This window comes from Anneissia japonica, unplaced genomic scaffold, assembly GCF_011630105.1.
Source record: "Anneissia japonica isolate Jap-2015-1 unplaced genomic scaffold, ASM1163010v1 scaffold1889_len2455224_cov183, whole genome shotgun sequence".
Lineage (NCBI taxonomy): Eukaryota > Metazoa > Echinodermata > Crinoidea > Comatulida > Comatulidae > Anneissia > Anneissia japonica.
The window spans coordinates 1,763,778-1,786,903 of NW_022752980.1; the positions used below are offsets into that span (position 1 = coordinate 1,763,778).

Genomic DNA, 23,126 nt, shown 5'->3' on the forward strand with positions numbered 1-23,126 from the left:
AAGTTGTATGTTGTCATGGCGAGATAGATTATCTTGACATGTCGACATAGTAAAAATTGTATGTTGTCATGGCGAGATATGTTATCTTGACAAGTCGACATAATAAAAGTTGTATGTTGTCATGGCGAGATAGATTATCTTGACAAGTTGACATAGTAAAAATTGTATGTTGTCATGGCAAGATAGGTTATCATAGTAAAAATGTTATGTTGTCATGGCGAGATAGGTTATCTTGACAAGTCGACATACTAAAAATTGTATGTTATCATGGCGAGATAATTTATCTTATGTCGACTTGTCAAGATAATTTATCTCGCCATGACAACATACAATTTTTATAATGTCGACTTGTCAAGATAATCTCTCACCAAGACAACATACAATATGTATTATGTCGACTTGTCAAGATAATCTATCTCGCCATGACAACATACAATTTTTACTATGTCGACTTGTCAAGATAATCTATCTCGCCATGTCGACATGATACGTATATCATGTCGACTTGACGACATAAATTATCTTGACAAGTCGTCAAGTCGAATGGCACTTAGGTGCTTCCGTACTTCCTAGACCATGCAGTCTTCAAAATAAAAATTGTAACCTTTGGTAATCAACTACATTTTCCACATACATAGACATTTTTGAAACTTTATTTAAAAAAAACCTAAACCATAATTCACCATTATAGACACTTTTTGACAAAAATGAAAAATTACGACTTTGTTACCCAATGAGAAGTGTTCTAATATAGACAATGGGTAGTGTCTCGTATTATTTGTTATATTTTTATTATTCATTATTTTCACTTGACTCGCATAAATAATTTTGTTCGAAGAACATATATTCAGTTGTATTTCGCAGCACTTCACTTGCAATTTGCAATTTCTAGTAGTATTCATAAGCTGTTACTGTACAAGGTATAATGAGCATCAGGCAATCTTGCATTAATCATCTCAGGTGTCTATATATTTACAATGGAAGTATTTGGTTACACCATTACACTGTCACCGCCAACTGGAAATCATCAATCGGGGAGAAAAAGCACAATTCGTCTGGGAGGAAAACAAATTATATGTATTTTCTACATTATTAGTAGACTCCAAATTCGATTAAATGAGCCTTTGAACCCCCTAAATTGTCAAAATTTTTGGGGCTTCGTCCCCTGGACCACTTTAGAAACATTTTAGAAGCTCGACCACGCCCACTTTGCTTTCGTTGGGGAAATCTGACCCCTCTTTGGGGCACCCCTCCCAGTTGGGGTCCTGCTGAATGTGGAAAGAATTAAAGATAAATTTATTATATATATTTTTTTAGTAAAGAAAGATTTTACAATTATACATCAGACCTGCAGTACAGTATGCAATCAGTGTTCAATTTATCCAGTGTAATCATAAATATCATCCATTTTCTCTAGCTATAACCCTGATTATAATCTAAAACTAATGATTAATTTCTGTTAACTTTGAACAGTACACTATAAAGACTCCACAGAAAAGTGTTAATAGCAATAATGGAACATTTGTTTATTTGTTTTTTCTTTAGGTAATGGAAAGTACGATCTAGCAATGATGAATCAAGCATCGTGGGAAGCATCGCAGAAGGCTCTTGTACCATGTCACTGTGGGCGGACGTTTTTACCAGATAGGTTACTTGTACACCAAAGATCGTGTAAACCAAAGACGTAATTTTAAATGATCAAGATGGAATTGTGAGTACAACACTGCAAGATAATAGTCACCTAGCTGGAAGTCTCATACATAATGCATCTGTATTTCTATGGCAACAGAAATGCATCTGCATCTCTATGGCAACATAACATGGCAATTGTATTGTTAATACTATTTTATTGTTAGTACTATTGATAATAATAACAATAATAATAATATAAATAATATTTTATTGTTGATGAGGCAGAGGTGGCTCAAGGATATAAATCAGGGGTGAAGCAAAGCAACAGGGGTCTGACAGTTACAAGATGGGGCCAGCAGGTATCCCAGGTTCAGGGTCTTATAGATCCAGGGAAACTGGTCAAATTTTTTCCAATGACAATGATGGAATGGAGCATGAACCATTTTGTAAGGAAGTAAAGGGGAAGGGGTTGGTACAATTGATAATAATAATGAAAATAATAATAAAAAAAAACTTGCGCCAATAATTAATTAATTGATGAAAATTATTTGGCATTTTATAGATCTCTGTAGGCTTGGGTTTGGTCGGTCAGAAATGTTTCTCTACGGGTTGTTTGCAAACAATAATTCCCGATGTACATTGTGTTCGGTAAAATTGTTACCACAGGGTGATAAGGCATTTATTAAAGCTTGAAAAATTGGTCTTTTTAAACATCAAACTAATATTTGAGGCTTTTTAGTCAAAATCTTCATATTTTTGGCTCATGTCTCAGTCTGTCAGAGAAAATATGAAAAAAAACCCCCCAGTTTTCACCAGAGACAGGCTATAAGCTGTGTAGATATTTTTATTATGTTAATAAACTTAAGCATGAATGGTTTCCTAGCAACTGGCTAGCTCATATAGGCTCAACTTCTATTGTTGTCTTTCATGCATGACTGGATCTTGATACACACCCACACAAAAGCAAACCACTATAAATATATTTTATTATTAACAACAATGAGTATATATTATTTTGAGTAATAAACATGACAGTTATATCAACTATAAAATTATGTGTGCAAATAGTTAATTACTATTATAAAATGGATATTTTATGGGCAATAACTCAAACTTGCCTACGCTTCAGGTTAGGTTTGAATTGTGTGCCCTCATTATTCATGACAAAGATACTGGCTTATAATGAATTATTTAGTATTTTTTAAATTTTGTTTTAGAAAATTCAGAAAGGCAGTAGTATCTTGAAACTCTTGTCTCACCACGGCCGTCAGTGGTGAAAACAATGTAACTCTTAATTTAATTAAAAACTTTTTAAACTTTGAAAATTTCAAAGTGCCCTGTAGAAAGGCCGACCAATGCCATGGCTAGAGATTCAGTACCGTAGCTTAACTTCCGTTTTGCTAAAGATACGGTAAATTGCATCATCCAATAAAATGGCGCCATCAGTGTGACGTCACCGTCAATAAAGACTTGTGAAATCGCTCGCTGAATGCAGAGGAAGCTGGTAAAGTAACATTTAGTACTTCTATCTTGAGAATATGAGTTAATCCTATAACGGCACCCATCATATTAGTGATTATAACCCAGAATACAAATAAACTTACAAAACATAAAGAAGATACTAAATTAATTTTAACGGAAACTTAATGCACTATATTTTTATCCATAACACTGTAATTATAAGTTACATAACTAATGGTTTCAAACCTAACTTTCATATAAATGATCAGATCAAATGTTACACTATATCAGGAAAAGGTAAAATTAATTACGAAAGCTAACACATTGTTATTGTATACTGTAAGCATATAGTCTTTGCTTTTGTACAGTAAAGGTGTTATGTAATATAATGTATCTTCGAGTAACTAACAATCACTTGGTTTACTTTCTGGTATGCGATAGAAGATTGCCATTACAGTACTGTAATTGTTCTGTAGTCGTGGCATTTTAAATTTAAATACTGTATTCATTTTTGGCAAATTGCTATGAACTGGTTTTGTGCTCTATGAGGCTGACGTCATCAGTGAGGAACTCAGTAGGAAAGCAGGATCACAGCGAGCGATTTTTGAACGATGTTGTCAAGCTGGTGAGATACGGTAGCGTACCTCTAGCCACGGCATAAAATAAAATAGCTGTCACGATGGCGCCCTTACCAAGAGATCTGTTTACTATTCTATTTGACTAAAAGGTAGTCTGCAAGTTCACTGTTTATTTTTTCCATTGTTTCATTGTATGTTTCTGTTAAGTATCTCATGGTTGGTGTAAAATAAATTCTATTTTTAAAGTGCATATGGACATAGAGTATATAATTTTGAAATTTCAGTAAAAAAATGTGTGCGAGTTAAAGTATAGTTTGACAGGATTTGTTACCATTATTCTGTAATTTTTATATGTAGGCATATACGGAGATTACACTGTTATTTTGTGGTCCATATAGATATATCATTGTAGATAAAAATGTATATTTTTTTATACAAGATGTTATTGTAGCATAGTTGTCATTATAAATTGTGTTGTACATGTACATGATAATGAATTGTACAATAGTAAACAGATCTAGTAAATGTTATTTCAACAATTTTTTTTTTTAGGGTGGTCCATTCAGCCGCTGCTCATTATTGGGACCACCAATACACAGATGCGCACTTAAAAACAGCATAGGGATGCATAAGACTGCCCTCCAGGTTTCCCTTGACTGAAAAATTACAAATCACCACTCAACAACACAATGCGCAAGCTATCACACCCACACTTTCCATCGACCCTCACCCACGTCAATACTCTTATACACCACTGTCAATACATATAGACCAAGACTATTGATTACAATAGAACGATATAAAAAATGATATAGAATACAGTAATGACATATGCGTTTGAATCAATAAGTTATGTAATCTTTAATACGGTAATTAAATTGACTATGTCATAGGCTGGGCTGTATACAGGAAAATAAATGCATAAAATGTTTACAAATTGAGATCAAGTTGATTGTCTTTATTTGCAACACAACTTTTAAGAGTTGGAAGTTTTTGAAAATTTGTTGAGCTGTTTGCAATTAAACATTAATGGTGAATTGATGCGAGTATGTAAATGCCAAAATAACAAAGTTATCTATGGAGAGCATTACAGAACAATGTACTACAGTAGGTAGAGGCAGAAGCTATTGATGTAATACTGATAAGAATCAGCTCCTTTGCTCAATAAGCTGCTTATTTGTAGGCAGTGACAGCACAAACCCCCGGGGTCCAGTTGGGAAACACTGCTATAAAAAAACATTAGTTTCAAGGGTCCCAAGTCCCCCACATCACAGGAGTCGGCCGGAAGTGGGGAGGGCCTCCCGCAAGCGTACACGAATCTTTGAGAAAATTACCCATCTTCCACAAATTCATAATATTTACATGTTTATCAGTTGTTTCACAGAGAAATCGGTGATGGTGGGCATCACCATGTGCACAACAATAAAATCTGAATTGTTAAGAAAGCTTATTTAGCCAGATCTCCCAAATGTGACTTTTTCCAAGCTGTTTGAAAATGCCATTTTAGGGAAAGTTTTGAAACATGGTACAGCTGAGGGGGTGTTGACCACCCTGTTGAGAATCGTGGACCTGGGCAAGATTACTGTAACTGGGGGATTTTGGGGGTGGGCCAGCCCAGCCCACAGTGGGGAAAAATATGCCCCAAACCCCAGGAAAAATCACTGAAAATCTGGATTTATGTTTTAGCCCACTTGCAATTACAGCCCCAGGCCCCACAGTTCTTTAACCCAGCCCTGTCGTGGACCCCTGTCTATTTGGATGGGAATAAAGAAGTTATTAGTACACTACCACAACAAATATATGCACATGAACCTTATTCCATAGCTGTTAAATGATTCTTTATTTCTCAGACTAAAAACACTGAGTTACTTAAAGAATAAAGATTGATTCTAATAGCAACTGAGAAAAGAAATTTACATTAATATTCAAGCAACGCATAAATTGGTAAGCTAGGGTAACAACTGATATACTTTGTCCAACAAATGACTACCTAACTTCCAGAGATTAACAAGGAATTTGCCATAATTATGTATAACATACAATGATTTATAACCACAACAGTACCAAGCCATGTATACTGTATTATTTGTTATGGCAATACCATTTATCATCATTATTTATATGCTTCTGGTTGTTTGGTTAGCCAATGTATTACTTCGGATTAATTTTACAACTCTGTTCGTAGTGACTGCTATAAATGGGGATTTGACAACTAGATTATTATATATACTGTATATATTAACACAATTCTACTAATTACTCTGATACAATATTTGTGGAAAGCCTGGCTCCACTTTAAATATCAATTTAAAATTCTTTCCTTGGTTAACAGCAGTAGTGGATAAACTAAGGTGTGAAACCATGAACTATTACACAATTTCATTTCAGGGACTGAACCTTTATTTGGATGCATTTATTAAGAGCCCATAAAATTACCAGAGTAAAATCAATGATACATACAGGGCTGGGGGAAAGGCATGGAATTTCTATATTGATATAATCATGGAAGGTAGGACGATAGAATTAATAAGGTAGAACCATTAAATTACTACAGCGGTAGAAACATAGAATTACTACCACGAAGGTGGGAATGATTTAACATTACTAAACCACAGGTGGTATGGAATGAACCCAAAATAGATTAACCACAAAATAATAATAATAACAATAGTATAATACTGATAATAATAAAAATTGTAGGCTTAAGAACAATTAAATAATAGGCCTATAAAATATTATAACAATAACATGAAACTGTTCAAGAAATACGTAATAGCAGGTACAATTATGTTTTAATTATGTAAATTGAAGTTTCAATTAAATCTGAAGTGGTGTTAAGATTTTAAATATATAATTTATGATTTGATCTCTTTCGAACTGGGGATACAATAAACCAGAAATTTCACCACAAAATAAAACATCCTCAAGGTATCATTATCCACCAAGGAAATAAGAAAAAAAAACCTCACTTATTAACACAGACATTAAGAGGGTAAGAGAATAGGACAGGGGAACACGGCAAGGGAAGAGGGAATATGATGAGGGCAGTGAAAGAGGGACAGGGAACGAAGGCAAGTAATACGGGAAGGAAAGATTGGAAAGGGTGAGGCAGATGAAGTTCTTAAGTTTTCAACCATTTCTGGGACTTACCAACTATTTGTGTGACTATCATCTCTAAAATACAATACATTGTCTACCCAAACTTATATAAATCAGGCCTATACTGTGATGTTTTTTGCTCTACATATATAAATTAGTATTGTTACAATTTGATAGATGATCACTGTACAAGTGTGTCTAGGAATTACTTATACTACTAGGTATTCATGAAATTGATTGTTTACCACACTGCATGTTGGGACAGATTAGAGTAGGTTGGGTAATTTTGTCCATTGTTTGGTTAAACCAATTTGATCTAGTAATTCTGCCTAGTGTATGGCATACATAGGCATGGTGTAGATTACAGTTATCGGTTTTCCCCTTTTCTCTCTTTTAATCTCTTTTTATTTGTCTTCTATATACGTTGATCAGACCTTTTTATTGAGGTGTATGTCAAATAAGTTTAACACTTTAGTTGTAGTTTTAAACTATTCTAGTTAGCTTTGGAATGAAATAGAAATAAACACATATTTTAAGTTATAATAAATGTTCAATGAAAATATTCTGGAATATTTAATCTATTGTATAAAACACTGTGGTAAACAATGTATGTCCAAAGTATATTATTTTGTCTCTTTTTAATTAGTCTTAAACTTACAGATCCTATAATGTTCCATTACTTGCCTATTACCAATTATTATACCATATATAATATTAATGATTATTATCTGTCCAGATATAATTTACAATGACGGTCAACCATTACCAAATGTAAACATGCAAAGTGAATCAAATTTTCAAGATAAAATTACTTATGTATATATCGATTGTGACACGAATGGGCTTTTTAATTATGCAAATTGAATAATTTGTATAATTGGATGTAAAGAATATAATTGATATTTAATCCAGTTCATTCTTTTCATTACATTTTTTGCCAAATTAAGTAGAAACAAACTAACTATAATACAACCTGGAGCTATTTTTGTTCATACCTCCAAAATAAAAACAGTACCCCCAATTTGAAAGAGATTTTCATAAATTTTATATTAACAGATATTATTCTAATCCAGTCAGTGAGAATTTTATGCGTAGAATTAATAGAGGTGATCTTTTGAGTTGAGAAAAAATAATATCCTAGTTTTAACAGGTATTGGACACAAGGCCCTAGGATTGGACTCCGAACATCTTAACCACCAAGCTACAAGTCTACTTTAGATAAATCTGGTATACCTGTGATAACAGAGTAAAAGGAGAAGGGGGAAGTGCACAGAAGCATGGGAAACTCTGGGGCATGTGGGTGGGATAAATTGGGCTAACACTCTATTGGAATTCTCAATCTACTTTTGGGACATTAAATTAACACCAGACATAACCAAGTTTTATTTCATACTGAACTGTAAAATGGAATGCTATATACTTGGTCAATCTGGATTGTTTAGCTTTACTTTAACTACTTGTCTTTTCAGTAGTTACTTTAGTCTAATTATCATTATTAATACTTTCATATATTTTATGTTTAAAATATTATAAAGAAAATGGTTTAAACATGGGACAGAGTTGAGATAAACTATGGCTGATAATCAATTATCAATAACTGAACAATAATAACCAATTAATAATTTAATAATCATTTATTAATGCTCAATCAGTAATAGTTGATTTATGATGACCAATTACTAATAATCAATTATTGAAAATTAATTAGTAAGTCATTTATATTACTGATGATGAATTACTGATAATTAATTACTAGAACTCAATCAAAATGACTAGCAATTAAATATCAATAATAAATTACTGATAATCAATAAATCAATCACTAGTAATTAATCAATAATTATCAGTACTCAATAAGCAATATTTAACCGTCACTACCAATAATAATCAGGTTGTTGATTTACAGATATAGAAATAAATTACAATAATTCTTTTTTTTACTTTCATACTTTCAACATAATAAATGTTAAACCAATAATAACAATTTCTTAATTCACACGGGTATCCTTACATCTATATACAGTACATATATTTAAATAAACACCATAATAAAAACAATACATGTATGAATTATCGTTATAGTGTATACATACAATATAATTAAGTGTATTTATTGTATGTACACATTTATAAATCTAAAAAGATCCTCATTTCTTTAATAGAGTGTTAAATTTTCTTTGATATGTGATGCGATGTATTTAAAGTGTGCAAATCCAAACATACATTAAATACATAAAGCCTTAACAACAAAAACTCAAACAAAAAATTATGAGCAAGAATATGAACATTTTTAACTAACATACATACATACATACGTTGTTATTTTTATTCCGATACTTATATTCTGTAGATTAGGAACTGGTATCATGCTTTAAATGTTCATTGGCAAACAAAAAGTAAATCAACAAATCAAATCTTTAGTACAAAGTAAAATCAAATGACGGTTATATACTGACCAATCACATTGTACATTTCGATCAATACGTTGTTCAACACTGACAGATTGGCCAATGGAATATATTGAAATCTATAGTACACTGGATAGGTCAAATAAAAGGATGTTGCTATGTGTCTCTGAAATATTAAATAATTTTGTACTATTTTCAACAAATAATTTCTTTTTGTCCGATTAAATCTCATAATATCCTATAGGATTCAGAATTTTTACTATGTACAGGTAATTGCATGAACGATATTACTACAGATTATATAAATATATTTATATATATATAATATAAAATGGCATTCTCTTAGGAGAAACCATTAAATATATACGTAAAAGGAGATTCCAAAAAAAACCCCATATTTCTTTTGAAATATAATTTACTAATAAAACATTAATCCAAATGATCAGAATAAGCATTTGTTGATAATTCAACTATAATTCTCACAAATTTATTTATGAAATCATAACTTAATTTTAAAAATGAATTCATCTTGATATCTATATTATGAAACAAATAGTAAGGGTTACAAACCGAATAATCAAATACACATTGCATTCTTTAATAACACATGGAGGTCGAACCTAACAATAATATAGAAAAGAAAAAATAATACAGAAAAATAATACAGAAAAGTTACCTAAAAAATGGATAATTGTTCTTCCTGAATCAAAATCCATTTATTAAGGGCTCTAAATTTATTAAGAGGTGAAATAACTAAAGAATTCTGGATATACAACTTGACATTATTGCCATAAGTCTGTGTTTGTTGTAAACCAATCGGAAGTTTGTTTTCAATGGACAGTACCACACTGACAGGGAAGTGATGAGCTTATGTATCCCTAAGGCCGGGCACTCGCTGTGTCTTGCGACGGTCGCACATCAAATCCAACTCCACTCCCTGTGAGCGCTAGACCACGTGAGGCCGTCTGCTGATTGTCGGTTGCAGTCTGAACAGATTATCAAAAAAAAAATCGCGTCGGCCGACAACCGTTGACCACAGTGAGTGCACGGTTTAATACACCCAAGAAACGCACATCAATGTTTCCTCTACACATGCTCAGAAAATAACATACAGAATTGATATACAAGTACTGCAATGCTATGTAGCCGAGATGTGAAGGAGCATTTGTGTACTTCAAAAATGGCCACATACTCACAGAGCGCCACCAACCAGGATTGTATGAATGGATCATGTCATGGCAGTTCAACACTCTACAGTTAGCCCTCTAATATTTTAAGTATACAGATTAGAGCTGCAGTACCCTTGACTAATATTGCTTTCAATTAAAACCAGAAACATAATTGCAAAAAAAACCTATTTTTCAACTTTCCAGAAATGCAAGAGAACACAAATTAACACCAAAAACCTCTCTTTGGAATATCAGTTTCAAGTGTGTCTAAATTTACAAGGGAAGAATAGTCAACATTAAAAACATACAACAATTTCAAACACCATACTCGATATATAATACACCCCTTTACTTATTAGTGAATCAATGGTAAAAATCTACGTTTGTGGGAGGGGGTGGGGGAGATGCCAAATGAATGTCTGGAAACTATTTCACTTGAATACACAAGACTTTCATTATCATCATTTTATTACCTCCACAAGAGAAAAAGAATTTACTTTGTATTCTATATACTGTATAACCACCACCACCACTAACTGTACAGACCTGACACACAGCCCAGTTTTCAACACTGCCATTTCTTGGTCTAAATAAGTCTGTTTCATGTTTCCAACTGAATATTAGAATATATTATTACATTTGGTTATTGCTGGTACTGCCACCAGAGAACATACCAGCAGCCACACCACTAGCTGCACCTTTTGCTGCTTCTTTGGTTGCCGTCTGAACTCCTGGGTTGGTTACGACTCCATGAGCGAATTCTTCTTGAGCCTTCTGGAAACTTGCACCTGTGCTTCGGTACAACGAGTGTACCTGTGGGGAAATATAGTGTGGTAAAGACATGTCAGTAATGATCGGTATGGTCTGCTTTACGTTTTTAATGCATTGGAATTTTATATTTTTAAAGCCAAAGTCTAGCAGATTATATAATAGTACATGTACTACATATATTCGCTATTTTAATAATAGAGAGAACAAGATAGTATTAATACATACTCCAAGTATAAAAATGCACAGCATTGTGTTGGGATTCAATATTTGGACATTAATTATACCAACGGGAATTTCTGATGATGACAATTAATGTCGAAATATTGAATCCCAACAAGATGACGTGTATTTCGATACTTGAAGTATGTAATATACTATCTTATCTGAGATTAATCAGTAAACCTTTCGGTTTTATAGAGAGAACACTCTGATAAAAGAATAAGAATGAAATTTTGCACAAAGCTCTTGAAAATCTTGAAGCAAGGTGGAGACCCAATGGCATACCCACAGTTTTACTAAAATAATATTTACAATTAATAACTTATATTGCACATCTATGCATAGACTATGCTTCACTACTGAAGCAATAAAACCAATGTCTATTCAACTCATCACATCCTGATATACATTAGATCTCATTCTTACATTCCAATCTGCAGACTTTGGCTTCAAAACATGCACTTGTATTTGAAAGCAATTAGTGTGTTAACTGCTATGTATTTTTATAAATAATATGACTTGTGAATATAAAAGTTCAATTTTCAGATATAATGTGGCATTATATTATTAACTGTTAAATGTTTAATCTTTTTATTTTCCCGGTACACATTAGAGTTCTAATCGTATTTATCTCAGCTAAAATTATTTAATGAATTTGAAAATAAGCAGTCAATAAAATATTTCTATACCCAAATATAAAACGGAATAAACCCTGAAGCAACAGAATTTGAACCTGCCACCATTAGCAGGGGCAGATTTGGGGAGAGGGGGGGGGGCAGGCCAGCTCTGGCACCCCCACCCCCTTGGAAAGTTAAAAAACAAAAAAAAAAACAAAAGAAAGAAAGAAATAAAAAGAAAAAATTTACTGCCCAAAAGTTTGCAGCGGAATGTCCCCGGATCCCCTACGGTGGTGTTATATCTCAAACAGCCCCTCTGTCGACCCTCCTTCCAGACATCACTGGATCTGCCCCTGCTGGGATTGGAAAGCTAGCATCTTAAATACCAAGCAACACTTAATTTTATATAATATAATATTTTAGTTTTGATTGACATATTGTAAAAAAAAAACTTAATAATCATGTCCTACAGTAATAATTACGTTTGCCAATTACAGGATTGAACGATGCTCTATAAACTAAATCTCTTCATACATTTTAGGAGAGGAATTACATCAGTCTTTAGACACAGTTCTAGTGTCACAGGATCTGACTCCAGGTAAATGAAATTAGAAATTAAATACCATAAACACCAAATGGCATTCTAATATATTTAAATATTTAGACTATTATGATTATTATTTAAAATTTACCATTAACCCCTGGTCATGAACAAACATGTAAAATTATATATATAAAAAAAAAAAAATAAATAAATAAACATTATTGGTTGCATGTGTCAAGCTGTAAATTAATGTGCAAATTAGTGGTAATTTAATTTTTTAGTGCTGCCATATACTTATCTACTAATATTTGCAAAGTTTCTTTACATTAAGGGCAATAATTAACTTAAATTTAGAAACCAGAATGTTATTCTATCCAAAAGATTTTTTTTATGACAAATTTAGAATTAAAAAAAAATGAAGGTTTAAATTAAGTTGAAATTAAGATTGATGGTGTTGTGTTTTTGTCTTTCAATATTTGCCATACCTTTTTAAGGAATAATAGATTTAATGTAGCGAGTGCGGTAAACAGGATTGCGACTATCATCATTATAATTCCAATGGATATACGCTGAGCACTGGACATACTACCTCCAGAATAGGATAACACTTTAAGGCAAACGATCCAGCCGCTAGGATGTAGCAATATGGATGTAGAAGTGTGGATGTAGCAATACGGATGTAGTAATACGACACATGACAGATATGTATGAGCAGAAGACGGGGTTGATATGAAAAGAAAGTGTCAGCAATGTTAAGCAAACAATGGTTAGAGCAAAACAAAAATTGCAAAAAGTTGGTTTCAATAAATACTGTCATGGTAACAAACATTTAACTAATGCAAATGTATAATGCTGTCATGGTAATAAACACTCAATAAGCATATGCATGATGAAAAGACATTCTGCATAACAAATTGCACGTGATAGGAATATATCATATATACAAATGAATTACATAAACTATGTTTATTAATGAATTATATTTATTGAAATATTTATGGATTATTATGAAAAATAAGAGGTATATCATGAAATCAGTTGTAACAATGACAGTTTTTATTAACACCATTTGTAAACGTGGAAATGCAAAGATAGAAATGTGTAATATTTTTAAACAAAAAACATTTTGGTTAGAGTACAATTTGATGAAATACCTTCTTGATGTATAAAAGATTTAACGTAGCCAAAGCAGTGAAAAGTATAGCTACGGCCATCATAATAAAACCGACGGCTAGGCGCGAGGCTTTGCCAAAGCTGTCATTGTCAGAAGATAACACTTGAATTGTTACTATCCAGCCGCTAAATTAAAAATGGTGTAAATAAAGGAGAAATATAAGAAATGAAATTAATGACAAGTATTGAGTAAATCTTGATCAACAGAAAGACAGGTAACAAGTTGAAGATAATAGTTTTTCCATCTGGATTCTAAGCACTGTTTAGTGAAAATCGGAAAATGACTGTTAAAAAACTTGCATATCAGCATCAACTAATTTCATTTCATTTATTTTTTCAAATAAAACAATAACAATACAAACAATAAAAATTACAACAGATCTAAAATCAGAGATGGAACAAAAAACAAACAAAAACAAACTAAACTGCTGTTTCTCCACTGATTTGGAGTAAAATACATGAAATAAATATATCTATGTTCAAAGTTACAAAATAGCAAAAGCAATCAGCATAGGAACCATACAAATTTGAAAATATTAAAATGTTTAAATTATTCGCAATGCAGCATGAACTGAAGGAAAGTACTGTTGTTACTCTCAAGGGGCTATTAGAAAACCCAACAGGGCCATTCACAACGTATAGATGGTAAACCAATGGTGGCAGAATGATCAGAAGAAAAATTATAACAACAAATTTTATTAAAACAATTTGCAATACGTTTTTAATTAAATTTAGCTATCCCACTATTAAACTTTACTGGTACTGTACAGTGTGTGCTGTTGTGTCTCAATGCACTACAGCTTATAACAATACACAATACTTCAGCTAAAAAATATAAAATCTATAGCGAGGTCATCAGGATATTAACATTTCAAGAAATAGACCCACCCTACTAAAATGTCAACTAAGCCAACTATTTGACCAATAACCAGATTCAGAACAAGTTAGTCACTGAGGAAAGTCTAGCAATGGTGATGGAGAAGGCCATCAAATGAGCAGGAACATAGTTTTTGGGCTAATTTCTGCTAAATGTTGCAAATAAATAAAAAATTTGAATACATTGTGGCATAAGTGGGTTACAATTGGCTTTAAAAATCACAATAATGGAGTTATTGAATGGCTGAAACTTACATCAACCACTGACCATTTTAAGAAGGTTGCAAATGGGCAGTAAAAGAAAATTTCAAAATGAAGATTTTTCAGATGAACATTATGAAATATAAAGACTTTCAACAGGGTTGTAAAATGCTCAAAAAGTGATATCATGAGGCCTGTACCAGCAACTGTTTCATGGAGTGCACTGATTAAAATACAGATGCCACAAATGATTGAAAATATGCATCAACATGCTGAGATGTACTGACTTTAATACGGTTATAAAATGGCAGAAGTACTTATAAACTGCAATTAATCCTTGGCATGTTATGTAAACTAGGTTGTAAAATAGCAGAGAAAATGACTTTCGGATGACAGATACCAAAATTGAGTCACATGACTACATTAATGATGATGAAATCATTGCAACTATCCAATACTAATTGATGATGTGTGTAGGAATGACTATCAAATGATCTATGGATGATTTTCATCACCTTCTTCAAATATATAACATTGACAGCAGCAAGCAATGCCCATATGCCACCCATTACTATCATCAAAGCACCGATGACCTTTGTCCCAGCATTTTCAGCATTAGTGATGACGCGGATGCCGTTGATAAACCCACTGTGTGAGACAGAAGAATTTTATTGCATCAAAAATTACACAACAAAGGTTCTTTATGAACAATCTCTGGAAAATGATCACCAACCCCAATAATATCTCTTCTGTTATTTCACTGATATTGAGTCTGATGGTAAAATAGACAATTTCTATATCAATTCCAATGAAGTAAAACTGGCCTAGATAATTAAGAAATACACATATATCATATGGCACAGAAGAATTCAACTGTTCTGGTCATTCATGTGCACCAGTTCTCAATAGGCAAGTAAAGCCTGAAAAGTCATAGGATAAAGGTACAACGGTTCAGTGACGGAAAGGAGATTCCTTTAAAAAAAGAAAGTTATTCATCAAAGAAATATCATTTAGTTTGATCCTCAATTTTACCTGTTGATACAACTAAAGATAATTAAAACACAAGAGAATTCTCCACAGAAAAAAGTGTTCCACCGAAATGCATGGTGGGAATACAAACAATGAGGCGCCGCGTATGGCTGGTTCTAAAAAAAATCTGCCAAATTTACATCACGGTGAACACCCAGGTGAATACATAACCTCTTTTGGCAGCCCGTTTGGTGGAGGTACACATTGTTGCCTCCCATAAGATACAAACAAGTAGGCATAAATAAATCAAGAGAATAAAATAACAGAACACGAAAGTGTAGAATCGTATGACCGGATTGTGATTAGTGATAAAGTTTCCACCATTAGTGGATATTAGCGGAAAGAGAAGGGCGCCCGGTACGTCTGGATGTGAACTGGATAAACGTGTGTAAATTGCTATATTGAAAACTGAAGGGCGCCGCTTACGACTGGATTTGCATAAAAGATGTGACGTATATCAGCCTCACTTTTGCTATGCGAGTGTTCTATCTTGTATTTCTAATATCTTTGATATATAACAGAGAAATAATTAGACATTATACATACACACATTATCCAAATGCAGATATCAAAGTCACAACATTTTTTCCCAAATCATAAAAATTTGTGATAAAGAACATTAAAAATGGTATCATAATTAATATGATCATTTACAGAAATATATTTAAAAGTAAACATTAAAAAAATTTAATTATACCTACACCTAGTACATCATAATTTCTAAAATTAAAAATTCAGTATTTTGCATACATTATTATCATTATAGAAACTGAGATGATATGTGGCAAAGACAAGCCAAACCAGTCACTCGTCGCAAATCGTGTTACAGAGAAAATGGCCAAAACATGCTGGATTGTCAAATTTTTAAAAATCTATTTTATTGCACTAAACTAACCTTTATATATCTATACATCATTCTATGCTGTTATTTTCCCCATTTTCAATGTTAAAACAACACTTTTTAAGGATTTAAAGATAGTTTCTGCATGAGAAATGCCTGAAATCATAAACTTTGAAGGCTGATTTCTCATATATTGTTCTTTAAACAGCTGTGTGATTAAACGCTTGCAACTTCATAAGGAAATGTCTGATTTTAATGATTTTTTTACCATTTTATAGCTATTATTTTACTCTCTAACACTGTATTAATAACTCAAAATCGATTTTTGCGACAAGTGACTGGTTTGGCTTGTCTTTGCCACATATTATCATAAGTTAATATACATCATTTGCTATTCCCATACAAAAAATATCAATTAAACAATGAATCAATTAATCAATCAAGATGTTAATTTTCATTATTTTCTGGTCTTCAAAATGCAGATATATCAGTTAAAATTTTATATCATTGGTAATCATCAAGTATAATCATTGTATGATTTCATCAGTTTTCGAAGTACTGTAATTATATCAATATTCTTCGATAAGGCAAAAAAAAAAAATAAAAAATTGTTTGTTTGCCCTCATCCACCTGGCCCTAACTCACTGAAAAAAATAGGGGTGGAAAAACAAAAAAACTTAAAAAAGTTTTTTTTTAGCCTTTTTTCTGTACAAATTTAAAAAAAATGTGAGTGAATTTATTTTAATTTTTTGCCAGATGCCCTACAAATTAGTATCAGACAAAGTTGTCTGATGTAAGATATTGCCATTCTATGCCTTTGTGGGCTATTTTTATTCCATCTAAGTATTTAAAAACAATTTATTTTTTTGGCCTAATAAAAATAAAATAAAATAAAATAGTTTTATTACTGAAGAATATAGTTACTTATAAATATTTTATTATACTAGAAAATTTATCATGTATTTTGAAAATGGAACAGTACATACCATGTGCCCCATCCATCTAGGCCAATGGCTTGTATAACATTTGCACAAAACTGGCAGAAGAATATGAAGAAAAACATAAAGAAATTGAAGGAACTGTCACTCCTATAAGAAAGAAAAAAGAACCATGTCACATATCACACATAAAAAATCAGAATGGAAATATTTAGTGTAAACAGAGTTTGTCAAATATAGATGTGCATATACATTTAGTGTTTGGCAAGTGTAAAATAATTTCTTTTAATGACTTTTAATAAGCAATCATGAGATTTTACAAGTACAAGGGTTCATTAGCCTGAAGAGACTAAAGCAGTTGCTGAAACTGTTGCTACTTAAGGTAAAGCAACTAACTGGTTCAACAAAGCAGATAATTTTCTACTAATGTTACTGTTAGCATTAATGCCATTTTATCAAATTTTCATTGACTACCATTTAACAATTCATTCTTATATAACATTTAACAATTCATTCTTGTATCCCCTATAGCAATTGGATGATCATTTGGATGAGAATGATAAATATACAATGAATGAATAACAACTTATACATGAATATTACCTGAAAGCCTTGTAGATGGGTCTATACCAGCAGATAAATGAACATGGACTGAAAGCTACAAACCAAACTATCGCAAGACCAAATGTAGTGGCTTTATTGCCGCCAGATTTTGAAAAAAGGTAAGCCATGGCTCCAATCAAGTTCAAAAATAGAGTTAATACATACACTGAAATGAAATTGAGAAATGAAATGATTGACTAATGAATTCATGGTATGGCTATTGACTTAATGGTAAAGACCTAAAGACTAGCAGGTGATTTTATTGGTAGATTAGTTTGTTTTTAAGATTTAGTTTGTGTGTAAGTATGATTGATTTGTATGCCAAATGAAATTAGTACCCTTATTTTGCTTTGTTTTACCGTACCGTAATTCTCGGCTATGCCTAGCTGTACGCCAAGCCGATAAGCAGTGTAGGCCGCAGTGTGGCTAAGGAAAGTTTTGTTTTTCTGAGCATGTGCAGATTGTGCTTATCTGGCTCATTAGCATAACAATACCACACATAAGGCTAATTCCAGTTAGACGGCTTAAACCAGCCAGCTTCCTATCCTGGTAACAGTTATAAGTCCTTGGTATGACTGTTAATTTATGATATGACTGCACTTAAAAAATGCTATACTTCTGAGACTTATGATATAACACTTATCTGATGCCATAACTGTCATCATGTTATGACTACTATGATTGTTGATGTACGTTATGACTTTTGACATATGACCGCTGACTTATGATGACTGTTGACTAGGTTTACTGTTTAATGTTCTAAATGTTGATGTATGCTAATATTGTTAACATTTGCTATGAATTGACACTTGTATGTCTATCGACTGTTAACTTAGGCTATGAGTGATGATTCAATGTATGGCTGTTGACTTGATACAGTATGACCGTTGCCTTATACTAGAATTGTAGACATATGCTATGACTGTTGACTTATGACTATTTTCTTGACATGACTGTTGACTTATGCATGATGATCTATTTTAATGATCTGAAATCATTACTCTTTTCAAATAAAAAATAAAAATGGCTGACACACAATAATAAGCAAGGTTGAATCATGGCTGGACGATGCATGGATAGTTGATGGCTATTCTCACCTAAATGCCTTGTATAAGGGCCTAAACCAACACACATAAGAACAAGGATTAAAAAGTACGCAGAAAAATAGAGCCAAGCCAAAACATAGTCCACCATGACCTATTCCTGTACTGATGTAGCCAATTGCTAATATAACATTCACAAACAACAGGACACTGTAACCTGAAAAATTACACAATAATATTTGATTTATACTTTTATATTATTTTTTTCCCCCTTCAAATCCAACAGCAAGTACACTTGCCACTTACAGGATGGAATGATGCTTTATAAAGTATGTTTTCTGATGATTAATAAAAGAATTGAATTGAACTATTGAGGCCTAGGTAGTGGAGTTGGTTTTAGTCATGAGAAAATGTCCTGCTGTGACAGGAATCGAACCCAGGGCACTGGATTTAGAAGACAAGCATCTTAACCACTAAGCTTTTTAACTCCACCCCAATTTGTGAATCAGAGGGAGAGATTGGAGGTATATTAGTCAATCCACTACTTTTTGTTGAAAGTGTACTGATTAATTTAATATACAGATGTTAAATTATGAAATGTGTACTGTAGGCTTCACACCTTGACCTCTGATAATTAGGTTCCAAAATCTGCTACAAAAATATTTTCGGTAAATATATCAGCCACTCCAAGTTTCTTTCCTATCTTCCTTCTTCCTTTATTTTTTTTATAATTTATGTTATTTTTTATAATTAACAGTTTAATTACATCATACATTCCTATTCATTAAATTATTTGCAAATTACATTTTTTTACATTTTAAGGCTTATTATGTATACATTGTGTCTGTATTTAACATTTTCCAATCTTTGTAAATTTAAAGTCGAAGGTATGTCCTGGTTCCAGTCCCTTTAATGTTCACTTGGATAGGCTTATTTTTTATAAGACTTCTACGAATGGATACCTTGTTCGAAGCAAGAAATCAAGTGGTCTTTACCCAGTACCACTCGTATATTTTATTCGTGGGAAACATTTTTAGCCTTGCACTTCAATTGAAACATAAGTCATGAAATCAAGTGAGGAGCTGAAGTAGCTACTTGAAACTTAAATTTAGTAGACACTCTCTGTGTGTGTTAATTGCAAAAAGTTTACTCTGTATATTTCAGTTATTAGACTTTCGCATATATCTTTAAATTGAATAACAGATCATTTTAACAACTTTTATATTAAAAAAAGTCTGCAAGCCAGTGATATCTGAATTTGTTTCAATACGAGTGAATAACTATGATTCTTTTAAATAAACAATTCATGTTTCCATTCAATGCTTGGGAAATTGTTTAGACTTTACAATAGACAGTATAATTAACCTCCAGATTTAAGCTCCTGATACTCTAGACTTTATACTTACACATCCACAGGTAGTATCCCATTTTCACTGTACGCTGGAAATCCAATGGGATGTCTACGGAAAAATCTTGATAGAAGCATGGCTGTACGTGTAACCATGATGGCAAGGGTGGCCAGTTATTTTGCCGAGCTACAAGATAAAAAAATAACCAATATATTATCATCAGTGGGTTTCTGGTTTGGCGGTTAAGGTGCCCATCTTCTTATTACAAGGTCCTAGGTTCAAATACTACAAAATGCCTTTTTTTAACATATTTCATTTATTTTATTTCGCCAAATATGTTAAAATATACACAAAAAGACAAAATGAAGAGACAATACCCTTGTTGGCGACACAATTCTTCAAGGCAAAAATTTGGCTTTTGAATAAATAAGCCAGAATAAGTATACATAATAAGAAGTACTAAAGGTAGATAAGGGAAATAAAAAATTCCCTATCTTATATTTTGATTTCTATGAGCAAAATACACAGAAAATCCTGCAAGGCTCAAAACATCCTGAAGTACAGTAAGTGGTATTTGTGTATGTCTAGGTCTCGCCTAGATTACTATACGTGTGTGTGTGTGTATGTATGGGGATGCGTTCCTGCAAGGCTCAAAACATCCTGAAGTAAGTGGTATTTGTGTATGTCTAGGTCTCGCCTAGATTACTATACGTGTGTGTGTGTGTATATGTATGGGGATGTGTGTGTCTCTGTATGCCGTTTGTGTGTATGTACAGTACGTTCATCTTGACAGCGATGATAGTCTTTCTTCATCTTTAACATCAAACAGTTGGCTTCAATTTGCATTCACACTATAAAGTTTTATGTGACAAATTTATGTGGACTACCCATATATGGCCATAATGATGTCATATCATATCTATATATGGGCATGGTAATATCATACCACACCTAGGTATGGGCAAATCAAAGGTATTTATCACATAAAATTTGATAGCATGGATAAAGCTTAATACTCTACGATGGTTTTGTGTTACATACTATTATATTGAGCATTATTTATCTGCTGTTCTCGTCTTTGTAGTTCAGCTGCTTTGCGTTCTAGTTCCTCTTGCCGCTTTATTAAATCCTCATGACCTGCTTGAACAGCCTACAAATGGAGGGAAAAGAACATGTAAAAACAATTTGAATATGAGGAAAGACAAATGAAAAATAATTAAAATTAAGATGGTGGTGCTTAAGATGGCAACTTTATTATTCTGGATCCTAAGTTACTATGACTTGAATATCACTGCAAAGGAAATAATTCCAATCTTAAGTCATAGATTTAAATTATCATATCATGTATTTCCAACCTGAAAGTAACACATTACTATAAAAATATTTCCTTCATTAGCACGGAAAGTACTGAAAGCACATTGAGATGCAAACTTCATAAATATCACTTAAAATATGAAATATATGGTAGTGGTAGTATACTTGTAGAGCGCCTTCCGCAAAAAAATTGTCAAGGCGCTGACAGTATTCAAACCACAAACAAAAAATTAAATAATTAAATAAACAAACAAGCCTTCTGTTAACAAAATGAGACGGTGACCAGAAATGGCATTAATAAATTGAAACAAACCGCGAGCATAAAAAGATGGTAAATGCGCATTTTCAATGTTGAGATGGCATCACCACCACAACCGTGTAAACATAGGTACTTGAAGAAGTAGATGATTACTTACTGGTTGAGCAGCAGATTGTGTGTAAGGAGGAGGTGGCCCTGTGGGTTGTAGGACAGCTGGCTGCTGATCTGGCTGCTTGGGAGCTGTTGCAGGCCTAGTTGGTTGCTGTAATAAAACATAAAAATAATATATTTTAAGTGAATTTTTTATTAATGGAATATAGCACCTCTCATTGGGTCTATATACAGTAGATAAGAGATACATTTGATTAAGTGTTTTTCACAAGGACATCTACAATGTCAAGTGGCCACAGGTGCACCGCTTACTACAGCCTTAACATCTAGCTTGTGTACACACTTAAAGGACTCATTTCCAGTTTCTGTTCTTGTGGAATGATGTGAACATCAAACTACTACAGTATAAGTATTATTAATTAACTGCATATCTAGAACATATGACCAATGCCTAAAATATCCATCTTCTCAAAGACATTTTGCAAATAACTATTACTTTGGCCAACCACTTGAAATACAGGGTATGCACCGATAGAACTGACAGACTGACATAAAAATCTCCATGGCTTAGAGCGACGTTCCACAAACTATGGTCCGCGGCGAAAATTTGGGCCACAAAACATTTTTTTTTCCGTCCGGAAATTGAAAAAAAAAAAAACAAACCCCAAAAAAAAAAAAAAAAATTATGAAAATAGTTTTTAATAAAGCTGCTTCATTGTTACAGCGAATGCATTGCTTGGACACGCTGTTGAAGTGCCAGAGATGATGTGTGCTATTTGAGTTATAAGCGGTTTTTGTGTCTATGCCCCCTTGGGAGCTAGACACTATGTTATCGTCTAGTATTAACCCTGTAAGATAGAGTAAATCCGGTATGGAGGAATGATGGGATGA

At 32.7% G+C, this 23,126-nt stretch overlaps 2 protein-coding genes across 5 annotated transcripts in view; one reads left to right on the forward strand and one right to left on the reverse strand.

Annotated features, from left to right (window-relative positions):
- LOC117122587 (zinc finger protein 474-like) overlaps positions 1-4,612 on the forward strand; it is a 10,171-nt gene extending 5,559 nt beyond the window's left edge. For all 3 annotated transcript variants that reach the window (XM_033268216.1, XM_033268218.1, XM_033268217.1), the window contains one exon: positions 1,546-4,612. In XM_033268216.1, the coding sequence (XP_033124107.1) occupies positions 1,546-1,688 (143 nt within the window). In that variant the 3' untranslated portion in view covers positions 1,689-4,612. The remainder of the gene's footprint in view (positions 1-1,545) is intronic.
- An 875-nt stretch (positions 4,613-5,487) lies between these two features.
- Positions 5,488-23,126, reverse strand: part of LOC117122588 (secretory carrier-associated membrane protein 1-like) — a 28,510-nt gene continuing 10,871 nt past the window's right edge. For both annotated transcript variants that reach the window (XM_033268219.1, XM_033268220.1), the window contains exons 3-9: positions 22,282-22,386; positions 21,593-21,701; positions 20,609-20,737; positions 18,160-18,325; positions 17,605-17,706; positions 12,984-13,128; positions 5,488-11,160 (exon numbers count right to left, since the gene is read on the reverse strand). In XM_033268219.1, the coding sequence (XP_033124110.1) occupies positions 10,981-11,160; positions 12,984-13,128; positions 17,605-17,706; positions 18,160-18,325; positions 20,609-20,737; positions 21,593-21,701; positions 22,282-22,386 (936 nt within the window). In that variant the 3' untranslated portion in view covers positions 5,488-10,980. The remainder of the gene's footprint in view (positions 11,161-12,983; positions 13,129-17,604; positions 17,707-18,159; positions 18,326-20,608; positions 20,738-21,592; positions 21,702-22,281; positions 22,387-23,126) is intronic.